At 38.2% G+C, this 27,188-nt stretch overlaps 1 protein-coding gene across 2 annotated transcripts in view; it reads left to right on the top strand.

Annotated features, from left to right (window-relative positions):
- The window catches only part of MRPS27 (mitochondrial ribosomal protein S27), a 55,025-nt gene that overhangs the window by 18,586 nt on the left and 9,251 nt on the right, over positions 1 to 27,188 (top strand). For both annotated transcript variants that reach the window (XM_026718247.2, XM_087927133.1), the window contains exons 5-10: positions 10,179 to 10,293; positions 12,656 to 12,734; positions 14,971 to 15,086; positions 18,147 to 18,249; positions 20,626 to 20,768; positions 22,002 to 22,148. In XM_026718247.2, the coding sequence (XP_026574032.1) occupies positions 10,179 to 10,293; positions 12,656 to 12,734; positions 14,971 to 15,086; positions 18,147 to 18,249; positions 20,626 to 20,768; positions 22,002 to 22,148 (703 nt within the window). The remainder of the gene's footprint in view (positions 1 to 10,178; positions 10,294 to 12,655; positions 12,735 to 14,970; positions 15,087 to 18,146; positions 18,250 to 20,625; positions 20,769 to 22,001; positions 22,149 to 27,188) is intronic.

The raw sequence follows: 27,188 nt of genomic DNA, 5'->3' as shown, positions 1-27,188 counted from the left end.
CAGCACTGCTGTCGGGAATGCTAGCAAAACAGTTGTGCATTGATACACATGTGGAGGCTGGGAAAGCCTATCCCAAAAGTCACATATGGCTTTCTGACATAGCTGCTTGAGTGCTTCAAACAAGAGCATTTTGTTTGCACTAGCTGCTTTGAAAAATCACTTCTCCAAATGCTTCACATATGCATGAGCATTCAGAGACTCATAGCATAAATTGGAGTGATTCTACTGATTTATATTTCACCTTGGATATATTTCACCTTGGATATATCTCACTCATATATTTTCTGGATTCAACCAGACCAGAACATGAACATAGCACATGTATGTTCTCAATCTGTAATATGTCATTAGATATTTTTTTTTAAGTCTCCTTCTTTAATTTCAGTTAATTCATGCAACATCTAGGAATGGAAAGAAAATAGTAAAATCAGAAGTAGAACACATGTATTCCTGTACATAATGTTGAAATTGATGCTACATGAACAGTTGTAATTTGAGCATATCAGTACAAAAAATGACCACATGGTGGCACTGAACAAATCTTTTGAGATGCATACAATAGAAACATAATTTTGTTGTAATACTGAAGAAATCATTTCTCCGTAATTAAATCTGTTAATCATTAGTTGAATTTACTTCTGAAAATAACACTTTTGGGTCAAGTAAATGGCTATATTGATTTCATAAAGTATTTCGTTTAAGAATTGGTAACCAAACATTTAAAAAAAAACCCAAGTTGCTTTAGTACTTAATTTCAGGTTACTTATTGCTTAGATTTAAAATTGCTGAATGATCAATAGTAAGTTTATTAGCTTTCACCTTCCATTAAGATTGCACCACCTTAACATAGTTGATCTAGATAATTACTTTCTTTGGACCACTCAACTGGTAGTATATCAACAACTTTTTCCTAAATTAAATAATAGGAAATGACTATCATTTTTCTCCTCTTTGATCATCCTCTGTATCACATTCCCCAACCAGGACAGTCTTCAATTGTGTGATCTAATTTTCAAAACTCCTCACTCAGTAAACCTATTGCTAAGAATTGTGCGAAATTAAGTCTAATGAATGTTTATAGATTGAAGAAAACTTCTCTATGTTAGTATCATAAGTAATTGAACGTAAAAAATAATAAGATCTTTCTTGTCTCCCCTTGCTTCCACTTTACACAACTTTTTCCTCATTGTCGGTTATCATTCTGTCTCTCTTCATCAGTGCCGTCGGGTGCCTTTCTTGTCTTCCTTCACTTCAGTTGTTGTCCCTTACACTTTCTTCTCCTTCTAGTCACATTGTGCATTGCCATCTGGGGGTGGAGCACCCTTTTCTCCTTCCCAATCAAGAGTCTAATGAAAATATAGCTAAATAGCTGATGGCATTCTTTCTGGGAACATTTCCATTAAAAGTCATGCTTGGAGAAGATGAAATTGAAACGGGTTCTTCCTGAAAGTTCCTTAGGTAGTTCCTTCCAAAGCCCAAAGGGAGTTGCAGTTTTGCTTTTTCCAAGTATTCCTAGCAGTGAAAAAAAAAGTAGGAATTCTGGGAATGCTATCTATTTTATCAGTTGGAAAATGCTTCAAGGATCCCCTGGCATGCGTATGGTTTGCAGCCGTCGGTGGAGAGAAGTGACGTAATTGTACTTCATGAACCACAGTGGCTCACGAGGTTAGCACACAGGACTGCAGATCGGCAGGCTCGTGTTTCAGACCCATTGCTGCTGTGGGGCAGGGTTTGCCCCTGTCACACGCTCCAGTTTCTGCCAACCCAGAAGTTCAAAAAGGAACAACTGAATAGATTAATGGGTACCATTTCAGTGGGCAACTTCATGGGGACCTGAAGGGAGCCCCAACTGGACGTCCCCTGGGCAACAGTGATATTACTAGCAAATCTTTTCACAACAGATGCATATCAGTGCTTCAGACACTGGGGCTTCATGTTTTCTTCATGTTTTCTTCATGTTTTCGTATTCCAATCTTCCTTTCTCAGCATCTAAAGAGTTAGCAGTGGCAAGTGATTACTGTATGCTATTTTAGTCATTTATTCAGTCTCATTCAAAGAGCCAGATTGATCTAGTGATTAAGACATTAGGCTAGAAACCAGGAGACTGTGAGTTACAATCCCATTTTAGGCATGAAAGCCAGCGGAGTAAAAATAGGAGGATTTTAATATATGTTCACTACCTTCAATTATTTATAAAAATAGAACAAGTGGGATATAAATGAATAAATGTTCTTTCCATTTTGATAACAGTGAATTTGTTGGAATGTCTTGCCCTAATAATGCTCAGGAATTATTACACAGGAATGGGCTTCAGTACCTTGGATAGTTCTAAGCAAATAACGGGTGTCTGAAATTCAGTTACAGGTAGTCCTCTAATTACAATCATAATTGGGATCAGAGTTTCTGTTGTTTAGCCAGTGGTGCCCAATTTTGTGATCTTTTGGGCCACGTTGTTAAGCAAATTGTTGCAGTTATTAAGTGAATCATGTTGTTCCGTGCCTTCTCCCATTGACCTTGCTTGTCAGAAGCCAAGAGGGAAAGTCAAATAGGGCAGTCACATGACATCAGGATACTGCAACTGCCATAAATACATGTTGGTTGCCTAGTGCCCAAATTTTGAAGGGGTTGCTCTGATAGTTGTAAGTGCAAGGACCAGTCATAAGTCGCTTTTTTGAGTGTGGTTGTAACTTTGAATGGTCTTTAAATGAATGATTAGTAAGTCAGGGACTATTTGTACTGTATACTTTTTGCCTTGCTTGGGATACACTACCTTTCCAAGGTTCTCTTCTCTTCCCTAAGAGTAGGGAGCTTTTAAATCTAGTTATCTGAAGTTTTTATATCTCATCATATATGAACCTCAAAAGTTTCACTATAATATGTGTCATGAATGTCATTTAATTGTATTCCCTGCTGAATAAGGAATTTAGAAAACAATCATTTTGATGGTTCTGAGATGTAATGTATTGGTTTGCTGGGTGTTAGTATTAAAATATGCTTGATCTTCTGTCTCTAACAATAGATTATTAGAAATTAGAGGGGTACAAATAGCAGAAAGCCACAGAGAAAACTCCTGATTGTCCCATTCAGCATATAAAATGTATTAGAGGCTGCCTTTTCATTCCATCTATGTTTACTCTTTGCCTTGATTCATAAACGTAAGGTACATTCTATATTCCTAGTTATTATAGATTGAATGCTTCTTTCTCCTGACTTGGGGCCCTGAACACAACCTAATTATACGCTATTCAAGGAGCAGAGAGACACTTTAATTATGTCCTGTTTTGGAAGGGAACAGGGAGACACTTAATACCTTGTCAGCTGATTCTGCATTTATGTGCATGCAAATGTGTGTGCAAAATATCTTAACAGAGCAGTTACTGAATGTTGTTTACATGAAATCAAGATAAAATAGAAAACTTTTCAGAAATTGTAATATGTGGGAATGACCTTGGGAGACCGAGTGAAGAAAGGGTGTCTAGGGTAAGGTAAGTGGGAGCTTAGAATATCGCTGCATAATGAGCAGAACAAGAGGCTTAAGAGAGGACCTGCCTTATCAGGCTGTGAAGATGATGGTGAGAGAATTGTACATCCAGACTTCCAAGATTCGGTTAATATATCTTTACAATAAAGTAGAATTAGCTTATCTGTCTGTGTTTCTTATATCTGGTCTACCCGGTAAGGCTGAAAGAAACTCACCCTGAATTGAGTATTGGTTCTTTAAAGAAGACTGCACAACCTGAGAGTCATATTATTAGTAATCTGGACCCAGTAATGTATGACAGACCTCTCCAGCTTGATCCTATCTCAATGTGTTATACCAGTTATATCACTGAATTTTGCCAACCTGGTACCCTCAAGGATCATGGATCTTGCCATCAAAATGTGTGGGCAAAATAGCAGTTTTCAGAATAAATATTTTTTTTCACCAACACTTGAAACCATTTTGACAAATCTTTCCTCAAGAATCACCCAGATCACTACTTTAATGCCCACCTACCAAATCCAGAAATAGAAAGGAAAATAAATATAGTCTCAGGCTGGATTAAATTTGCCCAATCCTGAATTATATCTTTCTTCCTTACCCTCAGACGACATAGTATTTATACCGATTGGCAAAGTTGGATCTGTATTTCAACAGATCTGTGAAGCGCCAACTGAGGGGAAGCGTCTTTATGATAAATAAACAGACTTCTCTTTCAGCTTTGCTTATGTGGAACCAAGCTGAGAGGAATACTCTTGATCCAGACAGCTAGTGGGAAGATTGGAATTACAAAGCACTATTCATCACACACAAACTCTCAGCTATTTACCAGAATCCCTCTTCTTACATCTTATTTATAATTGTAATTGATTTTATATCTAACTAGGTAGTGATACAAATTTGTTTTAAAAAGAGAAAAATTCTTACCAAATGCTTCAAAATGACTGAAATTGTGTTATGTAATATACTTTGTAAAAAAATTACAAGAGAAATGCAGTGCAATGGACAGTGTAAATATTATATGCTGTATAAATATTTGAAATAGTTAAACATATTTAATATTAAATAATGAAAATCAATGAAATATAATTATTTAAATGTTATTTTCAAAGGAATTTGACTTTTTGCTTTGAAATTATTCACACTACACTACTTGAAAAGGTGGTGATCCAGTAAAAGGCACACCTCTTACATTATTTAAATGCCAGAATTGATGCGTTGAAAGGAATCATACAGCAGCAAAAGGATAAACAAAGGCTTGAAAGAGTTGACTCTTAATATTTTCTTTTTCAGTGTCCAAATTGGCTTTTTTAAAATAGGAAATTACAAATAGTCCAACAATTTAATCTTAAATAAATCAATATAGTGAATGTTTTGTTTTACGTATATACATACATACATATGTTATACATTTTTAATCATTGCATATACTTACATACAGTTGTATCCATGCCAATTTAATTAGCTATGACGTCTGTTTCTCTTCTTGTACCTGATCCTGTAGTCCAATTGAGATTATGATGTGTAAATTTACCATCTCCTACATAACATCTTTGTGTTCTCCAGTGACTTTTGGGGTCATAATATCCTTTCTGCTTTATCACTGGATTCAGTTATTCATATTTCAATCAGGCTGTGTAACTAGCAACTCAGTACCAATTAGGTAACTGATTCATCAAATCATAATTAGTTTGATGGTATCTAACTGATGTTTCCTGCAAGCAATTTTTAAACAGTCCTCTAATGAAAACGAATATAGAATCTTTTTTTGTTCTTAATATCAGAGTCCAAGTGGAAGTGTGTCAAGCAATTAAATCGACCAAATGGATCTTTATAACTTGATTTTGAGAGAGCTTTTTTATTATAAAATTAATTTGAAAAGAAGGAAGCAACAGCCATTCTCTTAAGAAACTATGCACACACAATTTCGTAGTCAATGCTTTCATGTCATAGCTTCCTTTCTTGGGAACAGAAGAAAACATCTTGGCTATGTATCCAATCACTCTATTCACTGAACAACATACCTTTTCTCTCCTTGGTAATATATATAGCCTTCAGCCATAAGGGACAATTCAGAGAAATTCATTTGACAGTAGTGAAAAGGGATGGTGGCTATATATAATCTGATAAATGTTCTGGAAAGCATGCTCATTCAGATGGAAGAATCTTTCTTGCTGTTAAATAGTGCCGCAGTTTGGCTTCAGGCTGCTTTAGCATCTGTGGATTAGTACTGTTCATTCATCCTGATGTTCTGCAAAAAAAGGGATATGGACTAAGGCTCTCTGTCATATAGATGGAGGGATTCCTTGTCATTTATAGATTATATTGATCTTAGAACAACAGCAGAAAAAGTTTTAGTTTATAGGATTATTCTGACTTTTACTAGACTCTGTGGATCCATCATAGCTGGACACACGTAGAATTAAAGAAATTTGAAGTCACAAATTAGTTCTAAGTAACAAAGATGAAAGAATATTAGACCTTCTGGCTAATGCCCCACCATTACTATTTTTTTTCCATTGTGCAATGTAACTAAAAGTAAATGAAGTGGAATTTTTATTGCTGCTTTAGAACAACCAAAATTCAGAAATCCTGGTTGAGTCAGCTACTTGGAGATTAATCAATTAATTCAGATTTATTTTAAATTTAAATCAGTTCTGATTTAAGGGCTTCGGTCAATGGGTCAGACAGTCATAAGATATGGTTAGGAATTTTCTTTCCTGCTATTACAGTTGGTTTTTTTATATATATAATTGGATGTTTCCTATTTTTAAACTGTTGTCTGCCCTGAAAACCTTATGATACAGGCAGAGAATGAATAGATCAGGGGTCTAGATCTATAGATCAGGGGTCTCCAACCTTGGCAAGAAGCTAACTGAGGAATTCTGGGAGTTGAAGTCCACAAGTCTTAAAAGTTGCCAAGGTTGGAGACCCCTGCTGTAGATCACGGATGTCAAACTTGCTGTGTCACGTTGCCATCACATGACGTTTCATGATGTTTTTCCCATTTGTGGAGCTGGGGTGGGTGTGGCCAGCATGTGACGCATCCAGCCTGTGGGCCCCCAGTTTGATACCCCTGCTCTAAATAGTTAACCATATTTTTCTAGTTTTAGGATTATGGAAATGATAAAATCATGTCCTTTAGGAATGTAATAGGAGCATGAGAGTTTATGAAGATGATTTAGGACATTTAAGATAATTGTATGTTTTTGACTTCCTTTTCATAATCCAAGTTTGCAAACCACTGGTATTCATTGTAAAATAGCTCTGTAGCCTTAAACTGTTGTGGTATTTCATCAGTTCAGACAGTGGTGTTTTTCTTTTGGTTCACTTTTAGCAATAAGTTAAGACTTCCTCTGAGAAAAAAGTTCGTTTTTCTAGATTATGTCCCAGGAAATTTTATCCTTTGAGCTTGTTTCAAATGGTTTATACTGAACAAATTCAGGCTATCCATATTTGGATGCTTTTATCAAAAAAAAAAAATGATTTCATTCTTGGAACCTATTTTACAGAACAAGTATTATCATCATTTTCTTTAGAATTGTCTTCAGCGTTTTTATTGATCCTTGGTTGTGTAGGGGAAAAGTTTTGCATCCATTCCATATCCTGAATATGAATTTTAGATCGGACATTTACTTTGCCATGTACAATTGAAGCCACTTTAAACAAAGTACATAACTTTAATTCACTTTTTACTCTCCAAATCTCACAAATTAGTTTGAAGCTGACTCTCAACTGTATTCATTTCTGCTACCCTCAAAATACTGAGAATGAGTAGGAAACACTACAAGCCTCCCAGTCTGCTATCTGGATGACTGACAGGAAAGTTCAACAATTCAGCCATCCTACCCCACTAACAAAAATTCCGATCTTCCCAGAAAAATAAACCATATATAAGTATACATGATCTTTCCCCTGTTGAAAAGCTGCCATTACAACCGTTTCTGTTAAAAACCATCAGCTCTCTTTGGCTGGAAGGACAGCATGATATTTTTGCAGCCAGGCAAAAATATACCCATAGGCATAGTTTTAGAAGTTACCACAAAGGCTGCAAAAGTGTAAAACAATGTAGAGGATGAATATAAGGACTCAGTGATCAGGTTGCCTGTGTTTCTTCTTTAACATAGGTAGGTTGCTGCAGATGCTGAACTCGGGCATTGCCTGCCCACAAGAACTGGAAGGAGTGAGGAAACAAAAACAAAGCCAGTAGGAAAACATGGCCCATAGGCCCTCTTACAAGTAGTCCTCAACCTATGACCCCAATTGAGCCTAACATTTTAGTTGCTAAGTGAAACCATTGTTAAGTGAGTTTTGCTCCATTTTACAACCTTTCCTGTCACCATTGTTAAGTGAATCGCTGAATCGTTGTTAAGCTAGCAACACGGTTGTTAAGTGAATCTGGCCTCCCCGTTGACTTCGTTTGTCAGAAGGTCGCAAAAGGTGAACATATATGACCCTGGGACAGTGCGACTGTTATAAATGTGAGCCAATTGCCGAGTATCTGGATTTTGATCACGTGACCATGGCAATGCTGCAACCATCAATAAGTGGAAAAAAAGTCATTTTTTTCAGTGCCATCGTAACTTTGAATAAACTGTGGTAAATCAAAGACTACCTCTATTGAGGGAAAAAAAGTCTGGCTAATTATCAGATTTAATGTGCAGACACATACAAAAAGCAAACAAGGACCCAAAAGACTGGGAGGTCCAGGGCCAAGCTATGAGCAGCTCAAAGCATATACTTTATGCGGAGTGACTGCAAACACTGCCTGCATGTTATAATTCCTATCTGGACGCTCGGTTCTTCTTCCCAAGATATAATCAGCCATGGACAATATAAAATAAAGAGACAGTTGAATTCTATATTGCTTGATTTTGCGGGAGGAAGTGGTTGAGCAAGATATTTTCAGTTGGCTTGTTTTCTTAGTGTATCAATTTTTGCTACGGCTTACTAGTTTGCATTCCACTAGGATCAGTTTCTACAAGTCCTTAGAAGCAGAAGAAGACATCTGTTTCCTTGCTCTTCTCACTATTAATATTTTTCAATGGAAGCAGCAATCACAAGAAAATAGCAAACTACAGACTAGGCAAAGAGGAGACTGGCAGTGGATCCTTCCTTGAACAGGAAACCGCTCTAGCAACTGCTCCCAAATGTCATCTCTGTATAGCTAATGAAATCAATAGGTAAAACAGTAGCTTGTTTTTTGTGGTGCATTTTCATCGGCTAGTCCAATAATATTTGATGAGGTAGCCTATTTATTTTTCTTCCAATTTTGGTGGTTTTGCCCGGCTTTTAGTTTCTCAGGTTAAAATTGAAATTCTTAGCCATCTCGCTTCTTACCAATCTCTTTGTGCAGTTGATAAAGCTGTTTTTAGAGCTGCTTTTGCATTTCCAGGACAGCTTACTGGAGAGCATTTTTCTACTTGGGAAGAGAGTCCCTGGGGGCCTCTGGTCATGCAGAAGTTCCTCTAATGATCATACATTACAGAGAACTAATTATTTCAGGGCGGATCCTTCTGCAACCATAACAACATCCATCTATCACATTAGGATGTTTGCAGAACATTCTCTCTCTCCCTCCCTCTCTCTCCCTCCCTCTCTCTCTCTCTCTCTCTCTCGCATTTTGATAACTGTCAAGTTCTGAACAAATCAAAAGCTAAGAACATACGTTTCAGAAACACATTCTTTCTGCCAGCCTGTGGTAAAAGCATAATCTTGAAAATTGGAAAAATATCACTTCCAGGCTGACTTATGCAAGCTAATTAAACATTTGAAATATTTGCTCTCCCTGTCTGGGCTATGCTGCTTCATCTGACACAAGTGAACTCTTCCACCTGCTTGTCACAATGGGGAATAAAAAACAATTCCCAGCCATTCAATACTGTCCAGTGGGGATTAAGCAATTATGAAGGCTACTGGTACAAAGTAAAATTAAATGGAATATTTCAGATGGAGGTATAACAATTGTTTGTTAGAAACTATTTATTTCTGAAATATTTCATGTTTCTCAATTTCATTGAACTGAAAAAAATAACTGCAGAGGGTGATTGTTTTAATATGAATAATAGTTGGTTCTGGTGGTAAGTCCCTGAGGAAGAAAGATGCTTTGAATCTAGCTTGCTTTTACGTGGGTTTTTTTCCTGCAGTTTTTTTCTGGTGACTAATTGTGATTTTCTATTACATTGTAACTGATTATTCTGTTCATTTACATTTTAGAATTTAAACAGTTCTTCATCTGAAATTTAAAGAGAGAATGTGACAAAAGATGTTTTGAATTGCATGTCTCTCAAATACTGTAATTTTCTTGATGGGCAGAATCGATTGTGATTGCCAGTTGACAGCTGGAGCAATTGGATTGTGATGTATGAAATGGCCCCAAGTAATTAAAACTTTAAAATTAGGAATTTGCAAAATCTCATTTAAATATTTCAAATCCAATTGACTTACATTTGGAATAAAGTAGCTGCTTCAGCATTTAACTGAGAATTAGAAACATTGGCTGTATTGAACTGAACAGTTATGGGTAATAGGTATCACAATGGACTTAATTATCTCATAACATTGGTACTCTTTAAGTATCAATAAATCTTCATTTTCATACTACTTATGCATAATTAATGTACTACACCTTGCAGTAAATATACCTTGCAATTCAGCATTAATCTCCATAATTCTAGACGTTTCTGTCATCTCTTAGGTTTCGTCACAGCCCTAATTGCTTTTATTTAAGAGACTGGATCATCCACAGCTGGATAAGGAAGTGCCTTAAGTTCGGTGCACAGGATAAAGCTTTGTATACTGTACAAAACAAGGTTTTTAAATTTTATTATATTTTATTTTGTATGTAAAAAAGGAAACTAACAAAAGAGAAAAAAACAAATGTCTTTACAAAATCATACTTTGCTCATGTACTCATCAAAACTAATGTTACATGGGAAATTCTTGACACGTTACAGTATTAAATTATTAATTTTTAAACCAGTCTTCTTAGCATGCATAAAAATGGAAAAGGAAAAAAGGAAAATGTAAACATTATGTCAATCCATAATTTGCAGGGATTCCTGGTGAGAAAAATTCTAATTCAATCAGAGCAAAAATTACGTTGATCAGACCATTATATAATAGATGTGAGAACGGATGTTCTTGTATCATAAATTTTTTATGATCATAAATGCATGATTTCTATTTCCATTTTCCACTTGATTCTTTCTGAACCATTAATATTTAATTCAAAAGATCCAGAATATCTACAAAAGAGAATAATTCTTTTTGAACAGTGTTAATATATGAAATAACCTAAATAGTTTAATAGAAGGGACCCTCTAGCATAGAGCCACATCAGGTGAGTATCATATCAAGCCAAAAAGTATTGAGTACCACATCTGCAATAATGATCTGCACCCCTCTAGTTCTTTATTTGATTTATTTTAAATGTATCCAAATGTCCAATGGACACAAAATAATCATTTTTGATTTAAATATAACTTTAGAACTAGAGAACTGACATATAAATACCCAATTGGTCTTCCATTCACATTTGAATGCTGAACACTATAATTCCTTACTTCATTTCTCTTTGATGCTTTTAAATTTCTTAGTATATTCTAACAAAGATTCATAAATAGTTATTGTGGGCTTTATTTGTGAAGACATATTAATCTTTTAACATAAAACAAAGAAGGGGGCACATTCTGTAACACTTAAGCTACATATCTGGATGTCAGAAAATAGTGTTATTGAAAAAAATGCTAATGCTTGGATTGCAACTATTCAAATAATGAGCATGTGTGATTTCATCTTATTAATGAATGTATTAATATATTCCACACTGCATCTGGGTTCCTCAATAAAAGGATTACCTTGCTATTTTAAAATTTAAAGTAAGAGTTATTTTTACTTGTCTTTTTATAAAGGACATTTATTAGTTATGCTGAAATCCTGAACAAATAGAGTTCATTTTATGTTCCTTTTTAACATATTATGGATATGATCTGGCCCAAGTAAAGAAATATTATCTTGATTTCAAAAAGGGTAATTTAACCCCTGCTTATGTGTCTCCCACTGAAATCCATCAGTGAATACCTTTAACACTTGCCTAGATTGTGATCAATTTGTTTATTAAGGGATTTGATAAATAGCTTGATTTATTTAATCAGACTGCACACACTACAGTAAGCATTTAAAGGAATGACTTTTATTTAACTGAGAACTATTTTGAACAAAAGCAGAAATATCTGTCTGAGCCATTTTCCTGTGCTCCGAGAGCCACATTCCTTGAAGTATTTACTGTCTTATGTTTTTGCCTGGCACTCCAGTTAGATTTTTGAGGTCTCCTGAATCAGCGGTACAAAGATATCTTTAATGTCAATGTGCAATTAAAGGAAATGGTTCTTATTGCTAAAAGTTTTGAAGGCTTGGATGAAAGGATACAAAAACATGTTCTTCTTTCCTGGTGTGCCAAAGTTTAGCAGGAAACAAAATGAAATGGCAGAAATTTCGGAATACCATCTCTCCTTGGCTTGGAATGCTAAGGCCATTTATGTAGTGCGTGTTGGAGAATATAATACGTGTCCCTGTGAGAGCTCATGCTTGTGTTTAATGAAAAATAAGAGTACTAATTTCCCTGTAAAAGTTCACAAGTAGAAAGTGGCTGGGTACATTCACGTAGCCAGATGGTTATGTGCCCTAATCGCTGCTGATGAAAAGAAAACATAACATGAGGTCTGCTGAATGTATAATTCAGCCTCTCTTCTTGATTAAAAGATTAGCCTAATGGAAGGGAGGTGGGAAAGCTGTCATGGATTTCCTGAAGCATAAGTCAATTAATGCTGCCTCAGCTGAAGTAGCATTTTTCAAACGTGGTAACTTTAAAGATGTGTGGGCTTCGGTCCCAGAATGCCAAGGGCTGAAATGTATGAAAATTTAACGTGGCCAAGTGATCTAAAGCCTATGCTAGCCAATGGGTACAACAACTGTTTTCTTCTAGCACAAGCTGCTCTGCAAATTCTTTATGTTCCCATGTCCACCTATGAAAGCCAAAACAGAAGTGGAATGCTTGCTGATAGACATCTCTTTAGTTTTGCTCAGCCATGTCATGCGTTCAGGCCACTATTCAGAATTACTAGAAGTACGACATTAACATAACTTTGTTCTCTGCTCATTTTTTTTCTCCAGGTACAGTTTGGAATAATTCCAGATAGTTTTACCTTCAATATATTATTGGATTCTTTTATAAAAGATGAGAACTATGAAAGTAAGGAACACATATTTATTAAGCATTAGGTATTATGTATATATTAAGTATTTCACCCTTAATATGCATTGTGTGTTTCTGAATTTCTGGACGTGGCCATTTTTGAGCCTATTTCTTTTTAACTAATTTGCCATGATTTCAGGAATAGATATTTTTTTAAAAAAGGAAAGGGATAATAGACGTAAAGCAGGTGGCAAAGTTGATGCAATGACACTGAATTCTTCGCATAAAAAGATATATAGGTTGTCCTCAAAATGCAAACATTTGTTTAGTAACTGTTCAAAGTTACAACACTGAAAACTTACAACTGATTTTTGCACTTAATGACTGTTGTAGCATCCCTGAAATTACATGATTAAAATTTGTGCAAGAAACTTAGAGATATTAAATTAAACCAGAATAACAGTGGTGCAAGTTCATTTCATATGTTATCAGTGTCTCCCCATTATTTCACAGTTCCAAAATAATGAAATTGACCCAAATATTACCCAAAGAATTAGATCAAATTGTGAAGTCAGCAGATATTTGAATAGGATATTCTACTATTCTGCAGTTTTAGGAATTCAAATTCCCTTTGCCAAACCAGCTTTGTTTTTTTCAGGTTGTGGGAAGACTATAGTATCATGACTAGGAAACTAAATTGATTTTTCATTCCAATATCTTCCATGCTAGCAACAGTATAATAATGAGTACATGGGACTTCTCTTGGAGGGAGCTACATGATCAGATTATAATGAATTTTGGATGTGATCACCTGGATTCTACCGTGTTTCTCATATAATAAGGCCGGGTCTTATTTTTTTTTGAGCTCTGAAAAAATGGCTAGGACATCTTTTTGGGGGTGAATTAATTTCTCCCCCCCCTCCCCCCGCGCAGCATCTGAGTCTCTCCCGCTTTTTCCCTGTCCCTGTAACAACAGGAAAAAAAAAGATTTTGAGGTACCTGGAAGCACCACGTGCTGCGTTTTGGTTTAATCCCGAGTGGCTGGGTGGGCGTGAGAAGAGCCAAGTGAGCGTCTCTGCTGCTGCTACCCTTGGTGCTCCAGCCTTGGGCTCTGCACGTTTGCAAAAGTCCCGGTATGCAGCCCGTTCCTGCATTCCAAGTGCCCAGGCCAAGCTGCAGCTGTCCCTCTCTCACCAGTGCCATCTCCAACAACAGCGGCAGCAGTGGCGGGAACCATGGAAGTGTTTCAGCCGCTTCTCGGGTGGGGAGCCACCTCCGTAACTCCCATGGTTCCCGCCGCCGCTGCTGCTGTTGTTGGAGACGGCACTGGCTTGGAATGCAGGAACGGGCTGTGCACCGGGACTTTTGCAAACTTGCAGAGCCCGAGGCTGGAGCACCAAGGGTAGCAGCAGCAGAAACGCTCACTTGGCTCTTCTCATGCCCACCCAGCCACTTGGGATTAAACCAAAACACAGTGCGCAGTGCTCCCAGGTACCTCAAAATGTTTTTTTTTCCTGTTGTTACGGGGACGGGGGGAAAGCGGGAGAGACTCAGATGCTTTTGTTGGACACGGTGCTGGTGAGAGAGGTGCCAGCACCTGTGGGAACCGTGGAAGCTACGGAGGCCTGAGAAGTGGCTGAAACGCTGCCGGACATCCACGCTGACGCCGCTCCATCCCTCCATCCCTCTGTGCTCCACCATGATTGGCTGTTAGGAGCGGCTGATGGTGAGGTGTAGCTGCCCGTGGGGCACTCCTAATGGCAAGTTCCCCCCTGCCTTCCCCCCACCCCCAATTTTGCATGTTTTAAACTAGGCCTAAATTTGGGGGTAGGGGCTTAATTTCATTTTATGCCTAGAAAACATGCTGAGTCTTCCTATGGGGGGGTCGTATTGTTGGAGAAACACGGTAGAAAAAGAAAAATCAAGATGTAAAGCTGAACAGCAGAAAAATTTAAAACTTCAAAATCAGATGACAATGATAGTTTAGGTAAAGAAAACCAAAATATTTCTCCTTCCTTAATTTATAAATCTAATAAATGGTATTAGTATAGGTATTTAATTTGTATATTAAAATATATGTGAATCCAGTCAAATATATATATTAGTCCTAAAATAATATTAATTTGTACATTGTTTATCTTTCCCCATAATGTCACTGGGATTTTTAATCACTTGTTTATGTCATGTTAATCTGAAATAGTTTGATACGTTCATTTCTATAAATACACTGGTGGGATCATTATTATAATATATTTTAAGCAACCATTTTAATGCTTGTTTTTATTATTTTTAGATGCTATGGCTGCAGTGACTGAGATAATGATACAGGAAGATTTCAGTAAGGTGTCCACCCAACTTCTCTCTCTTTATACTATGTACAAATATTTGGCAACCAAATCAGAACTTACGGTAAGTTACTTGCATAATGAAATGTTTGTGGTTATGGCTAAAGAATAATATGCTCAAATGCTGCATGTCCATACTTTCAAAATATGATTTAAAGCCAAGTTGAAGAGACTTAACATCCTTGGGTGTAATTTAAATTGCCAACCTATTTCAGCTGGTATGTGGCCCTTGATTGACCCCATGGTTACTCTTCCTTCTCCCCAAATATCTCCTTATCTTCATAGTCCTATTTAAAGAAACTGAAGCATATTTGTAATATAAGCTAATATAATTATAAATATGGTTAGAATCATTCTGTTGTACTACTACTATTGCTATCAGTATATATGTTGCTATATACACTGCTCAAAAAAATAAAGGGAACACTTAAACAACACAATGTAACTCCAAGTCAATCACACTTCTGTAAAATCAAACTGTCCACTTAGGTAGCAACACTGATTGACAATCAATTTCACATGCTGTTGTGCAAAAGGAATAGACAACCTGTGGAAAGCATAGGCAGTTAGCAAGACATCCCCAATAAAGGAGTGGTTCTGCAGGTGGTGACCACAGACCACTTCTCAGTTCCTATGCTTCCTGGATGATGGTTGGTCACTTTTGAATGCTGGCGGTGCTTTCACTCTAGTGGTAGCATGAGACGGAGTCTACAACCCACACAAGTGGCTCAGGTAGTGCAACTCATCCAGGATGGCACATCAATGTGAGCTGTGGCAAGAAGGTTTGCTGTGTCTGTCAGCGTGGTGTCCAGAGCATGGAGGCGCTACCAGGAGACAGGCCAGTACATCAGGAGACGTGGAGGAGGCCGTAGGAGGGCAACAACCCAGCATCAGGATTGCTACCTCCGCCTTTGTGCAAGGAGGGACAGGAGGAGCACTGTCAGAGCCCTACAAAATGACCTCCAGCGGTCCACAAATGTGCATGTGGCTGCTCAAATGGTCATAAACAGACTCCATGAGGGTGGTATGAGGGCCCGACGTCCACAGGTGGGGGTTGTGCTTACAGCCCAACACCGTGCAGGACGTTTGGCATTTGCCGGAGAACACCAAGATTGGCAAATTCACCACTGGAGCCCTGTGCTCTTCACAGATGAAAGCACATGCGTCAGACGTGACAGGGTCTGGAGACACCGTGGAGAATGTTCTGCTGCCCGCAACATCCTCCAGCATGACCAGTTTGGCAGTGGGTCAGTAATGGTGTGGGGTGGCATTTCTTTAGGGGGCCACACAGCCCTCCATGTGCTCGCCAGAGGTAGCCTGACTGCCATTAGGTACTGAGATGAGATCCTCAGACCCCTTGTGAGACCATATGCTGGTGCGGTTGGCCCTGGGTTCCTCCTAATGCAAGACAATGCTAGACCTCATGTGGCTGGAGTGTGTCAGCAGTTCCTGCAAGACGAAGGCATTGATGCTATGGACTGGCCCGCCCATTCCCCAGACCTGAATCCAATTGAGCACATCTGGGACATCATGTCTCGCTCCATCCACCAACGCCACATTGCACCACAGACTGTCCAGGAGTTGAGAGATACTTTAGTCCAGGTGTGGGAGGAGATCCCTCAGGAGACCATCCGCCACCTCATCAGGAGCGTGCCCAGGCGTTGTAGGGAGGTCATACAGGCACGTGGAGGCCACACACACTACTGAGCCTCATTTTGACTTGTTTAAGGACATTACATTAAAGTTGGATCAGCCTGTAGTGTTTTTTTCCACTTTAATTTTGAGTGTAACTCCAAATCCAAACCTCCATGGGTTGCTAAATTTGATTTCCATTGCTAATTTTTGTGTGAGTTTGTTGTCAGCACATTCAGCTATGTAATGAACAAAGTATTTAATAAGAATATTTCATTCATTCAGATCTGGGGTGTCTTATTTTTGTGTTCCCTTTATTTTATTGAGCAATGTATGTAAACTTGGCAAAAAAAACCCAACAAAAAATGAGAAAACTGAAGTATATCATGGATCTACTATTCACTTTTACAGTTTACTTTCTTCCTAAACTAGGGGTGTCAAACTCTATTTCATTGAGGGCCGCATCAAGGTTGTGTTTGATCTTGGGCCCCAGGGTGCATGGCCAGAGGGTGTGGCCAGCATGATGTGTTGGGGGTGCCTGTGGTGACCCAAGCATTCTGCCAGTGAAAATGGGTTCCTGGGCCCGGTTTTAGGCTGTGATGGCCTCCTGCAGCCCTCTGCCAGTAAAAACCGAGCTTGGGGAGGCTATGCGCACCCTTCCCTCAGCTCCGTTTTCGCTGGCAGAGGGCTGCAGAAGGCCATCGCAGCTGAAAACGAAGCCTGAAACGGCTGCACATGGTCCTCCCAAGTTCCGTTTTTGCCGGTAGAGGCACCGCAGGCCGTCCTTTGCTGTTTCAAGGACGGCCCTGTGGGCCAGATTTAAGCACCCCATGGGCCAGATTCAGCTCATGGGCCTTGAGTTTGACACCCCTGTCCTAAGCTCAGTGAAGCTAAATTTGTGTCTTGAGATTTTTAAGAAATGTTATATTTACATCCACAAGTGAAGGAAGTTGCTGTTTGTGCCTGTCGCTGTTTTCACATTGCTGTCCCCTTTCTCTGTGTGTGAGAGGACATGTAGTGCGAGAAAGGGAGGGAAGGAAGGAAAAGAAGGAAAAGAAAGTTGAACTTCAACTTCAAGTTGAAGTTAGTTCCTCATTTCATTACATAAGGGACATGCCATAAGTTGTCTTAGCAATATTTTAGAAGTGCTTTGACATGAGTTCTTTTTTGAACTTCAGAGCAGGGGTGTCCAACTAACAACTTTATGACTGTGGACTTCATCTCCCAGAATTCCCCAGGCAGGCATGTTGGCTGGGGAATACTGGGAGCTGAAGTTCATACGTCTTAAAGCTGCCAAAGTTTGACAGCCCTGCTTTAGCGTCTAGTTTGCAGCCCTGATATTCCCTACCCAATTATTAATGAAGCCCAAGGCTGTTTAGAGTGCAGCGAGCCCTAAAATGAGATCTAAAGAAGGGCTTGTTGAAGCACATTACAGATAGAGTATAACTCTGTTCTGCTGTCACATTTTTCAAGCAATATTTCCTGTTTTCAGTGGGAAGAAGAGAAAAACCTTGGAGCATCTCTGTTCTTAGTGGGCCTCAAGCAGACTAACACTGTAGGACTTAGTTCTCAGCTATATGGCCTTGCCCTTCTTGGTAAGTTTTAACAACATTTTAATTGAAATAATACTTCTGTATTGCTTTATTGATTCATTTGGAATAAATGGGATTTCTTCCATTAAATACTAACATGCCTTGACACAATACAAAATTAAAACTAAATCAAATCATTTTGGCATTCACTCTACATAGTGCAAAATTCACCTGGCTGGCCAAAGTTCCACTGAATATTTGAAAAGCCCAAAAGGTATCATCTATCTTTCTGTTGTCTTCTCAATCATCTTCCGACAAAATATTCATCCGAGAAAGGGGATAAATGGTAACAAGTAAGCATGATTTCTTAGGTATATATGAGGAAGTCCCTGGCTATTTTCTAACTAGAGCCCCAAGATTAAATATTTTCTATGTAGCATTATAGATTCCTTTGCTGTATCCTCCAAGCGAACTTACTAGGGACATTAGTAGGTGTTGGTTTAAGGCTGAATAGGACTTGGAGCCAACTTGAACTGGGGCCGGACTGTTCAGAGAAAGATACGTTTGAAATGTCCTCCTTGTAGCCCTGTTTTTTTTTTTTATAATGCTACTTGTATGTATGGGAAACTATTTATCTGAAATCAATTATTATTTAGTATGTATTAGAAACCATAAATTAACATTTAAAGAAGAGAGAATGTTCCTTCTGGGATAGTTCCTAATCCCTTCCATTCATTCTGGCATTTATCTTTTGATTAAAATTCAGCATACAATATCTGAATTCCCTCTGTTTCAGTATCTTTTATATTTTACAGCGGCTTTATTGTTTCCATTAAAATTCCCTTGCCCTCCCCTATGAATAGCTGTTAATTGGCCTGCTACCTTCAGGTGAGAGAGAGGCCTTATCAAAACGTGTTAGATAGTTACCCTTTTGCATGCATTGGTTTCTCAGCTCTGATAAGAGTGAAGATGACACATCGGGATTAGATGCTGATCCTGATTTTACCTTATGGTACAGTTTAAAAAGTGGCAGTAGAGATCAAAATTGTAAGCCAATTAGCATCACATTTTTATCCCACTTCAGCTATCCTTTTGAAAATCTGTCTTTGATTAGCATTTTCAAATCTTTAAAATACATCCCTCCCTGATCAGTTTAAAAAGGAATTGGCTTTAGCAAATCACTTTACTTCTGTAGACAAAAGATTCACCTGAACATTCTGATGCTCAGAAGCAATTTTCTATTGTGCTATATGCATTTTGCAATTATGCCAGATCTAATGGAATATATTTGTAAAAAGAATAAAAGATGCTCATTCATTTATGAAATTTATATGCTGCCCATTTCACTGTCAAGCAACATTCACACTCTAGGCATCGGGTTGGCCTTCACCCATAAAGACCTGGTTACAGGTGGAGACCCTTTGAGAGCTGTATGCAACAAAATTTCATTTGAATGTATGCTGATTAGTGTACATTCAAAGTGACAATAAAGTTAGTCTAAGTCCAAGTCTTAGCCTGGTTTATAATATTACTGAATATTTACATTTTTCCAATATTTGTATTTGTTTTTACTTTATTTTAAACCTGTTTACCACCCAAAGTCACTAGTTGTGATGCAACTGTATCAATCAAATAATTAAACAAGAGTATCGAATTTAATCTCAACTAGGCCAAGAAATACTTATTGAAACCAGACACTCTTCTCCGAGAAGAACTATACAGATGTTGTTTCAACATTGTAGAGCAGAGGTCTCCAAACTTGGCAACTTTAAGACTTGTGGACTTCAACTCTCATAGCTGGCTGGAGAATTATGGGAATTGAAGTCCACCAGTCTTAAAATTGCCAAATGTGAGGACCCCTGTTGTAGAGAATTATAAAAGCAAAGGGAGAAACTGAAAAGCATCCTGAATGGATTTCTTAACATCCCTCTGGGAATTTTGTGAAGCAAGGGTCCCCAACCCCCGAGCTGCGGATTGGTACCGGTACACAGCCTATTGGGAACCAGGGTGTGCAAATGGCAGGTGAATGCACACAGTTTCATTTGTGCATGGCCGGGACCTAGGTTGCATGCAAAAACATACCCTCCCACTCCTCCTTGCCGCTGCTGCCACCGCCGCTGCCACCGCCACCAGTCTGAAAGGTTGGGGACAGCTAATACATATAGTGCCTGCTTTCTGCTTTGAATGTAACTGCAATAATAGAGGCGGAGATTTTGTTATTATTATGGCCTGCATAGAAGAAGGTGTTAAACTATTCCTTTCCATATTCTATAATCTCAGTTAAAATTTTCTGCCAACCCCCTAGAACTCCATATTCATTTTTAAAGAAAATGCTGACATTGTTTCTAGTGTCATATTCATCATCACATCTCTTTGACCCCCACGCATTAGCTGTGTTTTCTGGTTTAAGCAATGGCATCAACAGCTGTTAAATCACAGGTAAAGTGGAGCTACAGAAAGGATTGCGAGCTGTTTACCACCTAATGCCGCTCATGTGGACCCCGGGATATCTGAACAGAGCCTTGAAAGTAATGGAGGATGTGGCCTTACTTCCTGAAGATGTGAAGCTTTGCCAGGAAGCAGTAAGTGAAAACTCATTTAAGCCAATGTGGCCTGGTCTATTTGTGACTCAGCAGCTGGGTTGCTACTATTCTCGGCACTATTTTATATAGCTTTGTTTTATATATGCACTGAAGTATTTCTTGAATACTACTGGCATGGAGGACAAGAGTGTCATACAATCTTGTGGGCGTGGGAGGTTGAAAGTGCTCCCTTTGCTTTTTCAGCTTTCCAATTGTTCTTTTAAACGCTGTTTTAATTCTGTTTATTTGTTGTTTTTAATTATGGCTTTTGTATAACTTTATCATTTTTTCTTTGTAAATCGTTAGAGTCATGTAAGAATGATGGGTGGTATAGAAAATTGATTGATTAATAAATAAATAAACCTTCCCCTTAGGGAAAAAAAATTCCAGAAAGCCAAGACAAATGCTTTCTTTGCCCTTACCTCGTTGCTGATTCTGATTCTGACAGTTATTGATAGTGCAGCTGATCTTTCCCGTTCCTTGAGTCTAATAACTCTTTCCGCAGTGCTGAGGAATAGCAACTTCTGGAAAACACATTCAAAAAACTCATAGTACAGAGTAGCTCAAATTTCCATTCAGACAGCCTTTTCGTTTACCTGTTATCAAAGAAAGGGTACAGGTACAGGATTCTGTTGAAAATCATAGACAACATGATATGAAGCCTTTTCTTTCCAAAACAGGGATTCAGATAGACATTATATAACATAATACATTATAATCTCTTCTTGTAATTGTTACAATGGTTCAAACTATTATCAGCAAAGAGCATCTGTGACTTATTTGGAGTCAAAATCAGTAGTGATTTCAGAAAGGCTTGGTCTGTTCATCAAATAGCAGTCTTCAACCAACATACAAACATGAAAAAACCAACCTAAAAATTCTTAATATTTTCAGTCTTTTAAAACTATTTTGGTCTTTAAATAGTTTGTTATATATTGCATTTCATATTTTCAGTTTACAATACTTGCTTTCCATAAAGTTAAGCCCTTTTCTGCACTTAAAACCATGAGTTTTGGAAAAAAACAAAAACAAAAAATTAAGGTAATGTATCATATTTTCAAACCACTCTGTTGTTCAGATTTAATTCCTAAGTTTTGTTTGGCTTTTAATTTTAATGTTTTGTTCTCAAAATGTTAAGGAAGATGCACAAACTATGAAAAATATTCACATACATGACACTTTTTAATGTTGTTTTAAGACATCCATGGCATTTTTTGCTTTTTTGCTGCAAAGGTTGATGTTCTGGGAGACATTTTGCACCTAGCACCTGAGCCCAAGGTTTCTCCAGAAGATTCCAAGGATTCAGAAGATGCACCAAAGCAGACACCGCCAGAAGAAAATGAGGTGCTTCGACTGCCTGAATATCTAAAGCATTTTAAGGTATGGAGTTTCCTTCCATTTCTGTTTTTTTCCCCCTTCCTGAGGAAATAAGACTCCATTGCTACCCCACTAGTAATGGCACCAGGTTCTTGGGTACAGAGCTACATTCTTACTGTTTCAGACAGGAATTTTACTGGAGGAAAACATGTTCAGTGTCATTTTCCTACTACCTGTTCGCTGAGAATTTGTTTTTACTTTTTATACATCTGCCTTAATCAGCGAAACTCCTAATAATTAAAATGAAATGTCACTCCTAGCCTCTTGTCCTTTGCATCATATATCTGTTGGAAAGTTTTCCTGTGATTCTGAGTTCATATCGGACATAGAAAATGTGTATCACAGCATCATATTTATTCTTTTTAGATCCTCATCACCTCAAAAGCTTTAGATTTATTAGCTTCCTTCCTTTGACTAGTTACTGAATGATGTCTTTATGTAAGTGATTACATGGCACTGATATAGCTTAATGATTAGAATGTTGGACTACACCTGTTAGATAAAGACCCAAGTTGAAGCTCGTTGTTTGCTAAAGCACTTAAAAATGTCCTCTCAATCTAATTTCCTTATACAGTAGTCTCTGTATGGTTTCTCCTATGTATACTGTCACCTCCCAAGAAAAAGCTAGATGTACTATATCCTCTATTGTATATATTTTAAGGCAGGGATATCAAACTTGATTTGATTGAGGGCTGCATCAGGGTTGTGTTTGGCTTTGGGGGGCTGGGGTGGGATGCGTGCTGGTGTGCCTGTGGCCAGCTCAACATCACTCCGTTTTCGGCTGTGGCAGCCTCTTGCAGCCTGCTGACAGCTAAAACGGAGTCCATGCACATGGCCTCCCCAAGCTCCATTTTTGCTGTCAGATGACTGCAAGATGCCGTCATGGCTGAAAATGGAACCTGGGAGGCCCATGTGTGGCTCTCCCGATCTCAGTTCTTGCTGGCAAAGGCACCACAGGCCAGTCCTTTGTTGTTCCCAGGGTGGCCCCGTGGGCCAGATTTGGCCCACGGGCCTTGAGTTTGACACCCCCATTTTAAATGCTCAATTGAAATCTAAATAATCAGAAATCACCAGGATTGAGAAAGAATTATAAAATAGTGAATGTTTTATCAATGACCTAAATTATCTGCTCCCACCCCCTGATCTTCCATAAGGGCCTGAAAACATGACTCTGCCAGTTGGCTTTGGGTCCCAGTAGGGGAGTGCCATGCTGGAGGTGGTTAGTAGATAAATAGCAAATCCCACCTTACCCACTGTATACCTTGTTTCCTCCCTCCCCATCTTTTTACCATAGCTTATAATCTTATTGCTATATGTATATTTGTATTGTTTTATTGGTTTTAACTCTGCAGGTCATTCAGAATTGCCTTGCGATGTGATGGGCAGCAAATAAGTTTAATAAATAAAAGAAAAGAAAATAATGTCAGAATGAGCCTAGTGCCTTGCTGACATTTCAAAAGCTATGAAACCTAAATAAATTTTTAACAAAACCTGAGAAGAAAGTGTTTGACAGTCATCTTGCCTATCTCACTATTATGGCTCATGAGCCCTGGTGGCGCAGTGGTTAGAATGCAGTATTGCAGGCTAACTTTGCCCACAGCCTGAAGTTTGATCCTGATGGGCTGATCCTGCAGTCTTCTGTCCTTTCAGGGTTAATAAAATGAGAGCACAATATGCTGACATTGTGAACTGCTCAGAGAGTACTGTAAAGCACTATGGAGCTGTATATAAGTCTTAAGAGCTATTGCTGTTGCTTGCCATTAGGGCATTAAATTAAAACAAAAGGGTGAGGTTGGGAAAAGTCCAAGACCTAATATCCATCCAAATATTAAGACAAAGAAAGCAAAACACAAAGGAGAAGAAGAGACTAGAACAAGCTTTACACAATACCAAGCGTCAGTAGAGCAGAATGCTGATATTTCTGCACTAATACATGATCGTGAAAGAAATAGGGAGAACTAGCGATCCTAATTCGGGAAAACAAAGACAAATATAAAGTGATGGGTATCACTGAAACGTATCGGGATGATACTCAGGATTGGCACATAGCCACGACAGTGTAATTTATTCAAAAGGAACCAGACCCAAGAGAAAGGATGGAGGATTGCTACATGGTACATAAAAGAAAAATGTACATGAACAGAAATTCAGCAGAGCATGTTGAAAGTATCTGGAAATAATAATGAGAGAGAGAGAAAATGACACCACTTTGGGAATTTTGTATAGACCATCAGTGCAAGCAGAAGAAATAAATGACACCTTTCTGCATCTGGCAACCAGTTTTCAAAGATGTATGAAGTAACAATGATGTTTAGTTTTTAGTTATCTTGATAATCAGTTATCTTGATAAAAAAAAATAGAGGGAGTTGAAACTTCAGGAACCTTGGCTGAGAGTGACCATGTCATACTAGAATTCAACATAACACAAACACAAGCAACAGAACATAATGACACCAGAGTCTTGGATTTTAAAAGAGCTGATTTCAATAAACTCAGAGAGAACTTGGAAGATTCCATGGGGAATCTTTCCCCTAAAGGGGAAAACAACTCAAGAATCTTGGGAAACTCTAAAAAGTATGATCATAGAAGCCCAGACCAGCACAATACCACTGAGAAAGAAAAACAAGAAATCCAAGAAGAAACCAGCGTGGCTACACAAAGATCTCTTTGGCAAATTGAAAGAAAAAAAGGACAAGTACAAAAAATGGAAAGAAGGACATACAACTAAGGCAGAATATCAGCAGATAGCCAGAATCTGCAAAGATGAAGTCAGGTTAGCAAAGGCTCAGAACAAACAAAGACTTGCAACAAAAGTCAAAGATAATAGAAAAAAAGTTTCTTTCAACATATAAATAACAAGAAAAAAATCAAGGAAACAGTTGGTCCACTAAAGAGAGAAGATGGCAAGGAAGTAACAGGCAACAGAGAGAAAGCAGAACTGCTTAACTCATCCTTTCCCTCTGTCTTCACACAAAAAAAAACTATAGCTCAACCCACCAAAAACATAACTGTAAAAGACAGACCAGAAATAAAAGTTAAAATAAACAAAAAAAAAAATAGTAAGAGAACACCTGTCTGATCTTGATAAAAACAAATCACCGGGGCCTGATGGATTACATCTCAGAGTTTTAAAGGAGCTGGCAGAGGTCATCTCAGAACCACTGCACCATATCTTTCAAAAATCCTGGAGCACCGGGGAACTACCAGAGGACTGGAAAAGAGCAGATGTGGTTCCCATCTTCAAAAAAGGAAAAAAAAACAGACCCAGGAAACTATAGACCAATCAGCCTAACATCAATTCCCGGGAAGACACTGGAAAAGATAATTAAAAAACAGATCTGCCAACATCTAGAAACAAGTAAAGTAATAACCAGCAGTCAGCATGGGTTTGTTAAAAACAGATCATGCCAAACCAATCTTATTTCATTCTTCAACACAGTGACTAAATTAGTAGACCAGAAAAATACTGTGGACATAATATATTTAGATTTCAGCAAGGCATTCGATAAAGTAGACCACAATCTACTTCTTAGTAAGCTAGAAAAAAGTGGAATAGATAGCACCACCACTAGATGGATTCGCAACTGGCTGGCAAACCGTACTCAACGAGTAGTCCTTAATGGGTCTAAGTCTACATGGAGGGAAGTAAGCAGTGAGGTGCCACAAGGTTCCGTCTTAGGCCCAGTACTCTTCAATATCTTCCTTAACGACTTAGATGAGGGAATAGAAGGGGAATTTACCAAATTTGCAGATGATACTAAGCTGGCAGGAATAGCTAACACCTAAGAAGATAGGCTCAAGATCCAGATGGATCTTGACAGACTAGAACACTGGGCCATATCTAACAAAATGAAATTCAATGTAGAGAAAAGTAAAGCCCTACACTTATGCAAGAAAAACCCAAAGTACACATATAGACTAGGTGAAACCAGGCTCAATAGCAGTAACTGTGAGAGGGATCTTGGAGTCTTAGTGGACAACCAGCTGAATATGAGCCAGCAGTGTGCAGCCGCTGCCAAAAAAGCTAATGAAATCCTAAGTTGTATTAACAGAGGGATACAGTCAAGATCAAAGGAAGTACTAATACCACTTTATAAAGCCTTAGTAAGACCACACCTAGAGTACTGCATCCAGTTTTGGTCACCGCATTATAAAGATGTTGAGACTCTAGAAAAAGTACAGAGAAAAGCAACCAGGATGATTAGGGGACTGGAGGCTAAAACACACAACGAACAGTTGCAGGAACTGGGCTTGGCTAGTCTAGTCAAGAGAAGGACCAGGGGAGACATGATAGCGGTCTTCCAATATTTGGGGGGCTGCCACAGGGAGGAAGTGGTCAAGCTATTTTCTAAAGCTCCTGTAGGCCAGACAAGGAATAATGGATGGAAACTGAACAAGGAGAGATTTAACCTGGAAACAAGGAGAAACTTTCTGACAGTGAGAACAATCAACCAGTGGAACAGCTTGTGGGAGCGCCATCAGTTGAAACTTTCAAGAAGAGATTGGACTGCCATTTTTCGGAAATAGTGTACGGTCTCCCGCTTCGGTGGGGGGTTGGACTAGATGACCTACAAGGTCCCTTCCAACTCTGATTATCTTTATCTAATGGGAATCTAACTTTGCCAAGAGTCAGAGGTCCAAATTATTCTTTTTGTTTTTTAAGCAAATTTTATTAATTTTACAAAACAATATACAAACAAACAAAACATAAAATATAATGACATAAGAAATCTTTTTCTAAAAAAACCAATACAACATCTTATTTAAAGACAGAATTATTCCAAATTATCACATTTCTATATAAACACAATTTAGTATATATATTTACCTTATCTGTTCAACTTCATATCTTATCCCGAACTTCTCTTTATTACTCCCTTTCCTTCTATTTATTCAAATTATATCTCTTTAACTTTAGATTGTATACATTTTTTTATCCATCTGTCTTATACAATTTCATTGTTCTCTTCCAATACAAAAACAAACAAAACATAAAACATAAAACATCTTTTCTGAAAGTTGCTTGATCCCGGGTTAAAACTC

This window comes from Pseudonaja textilis, chromosome 2 (assembly GCF_049901715.1).
Source record: "Pseudonaja textilis isolate UNSWEBS1 chromosome 2, rPseTex1.2, whole genome shotgun sequence".
Lineage (NCBI taxonomy): Eukaryota > Metazoa > Chordata > Lepidosauria > Squamata > Elapidae > Pseudonaja > Pseudonaja textilis.
This window is presented reverse-complemented; position numbering and strand designations above follow the sequence as displayed.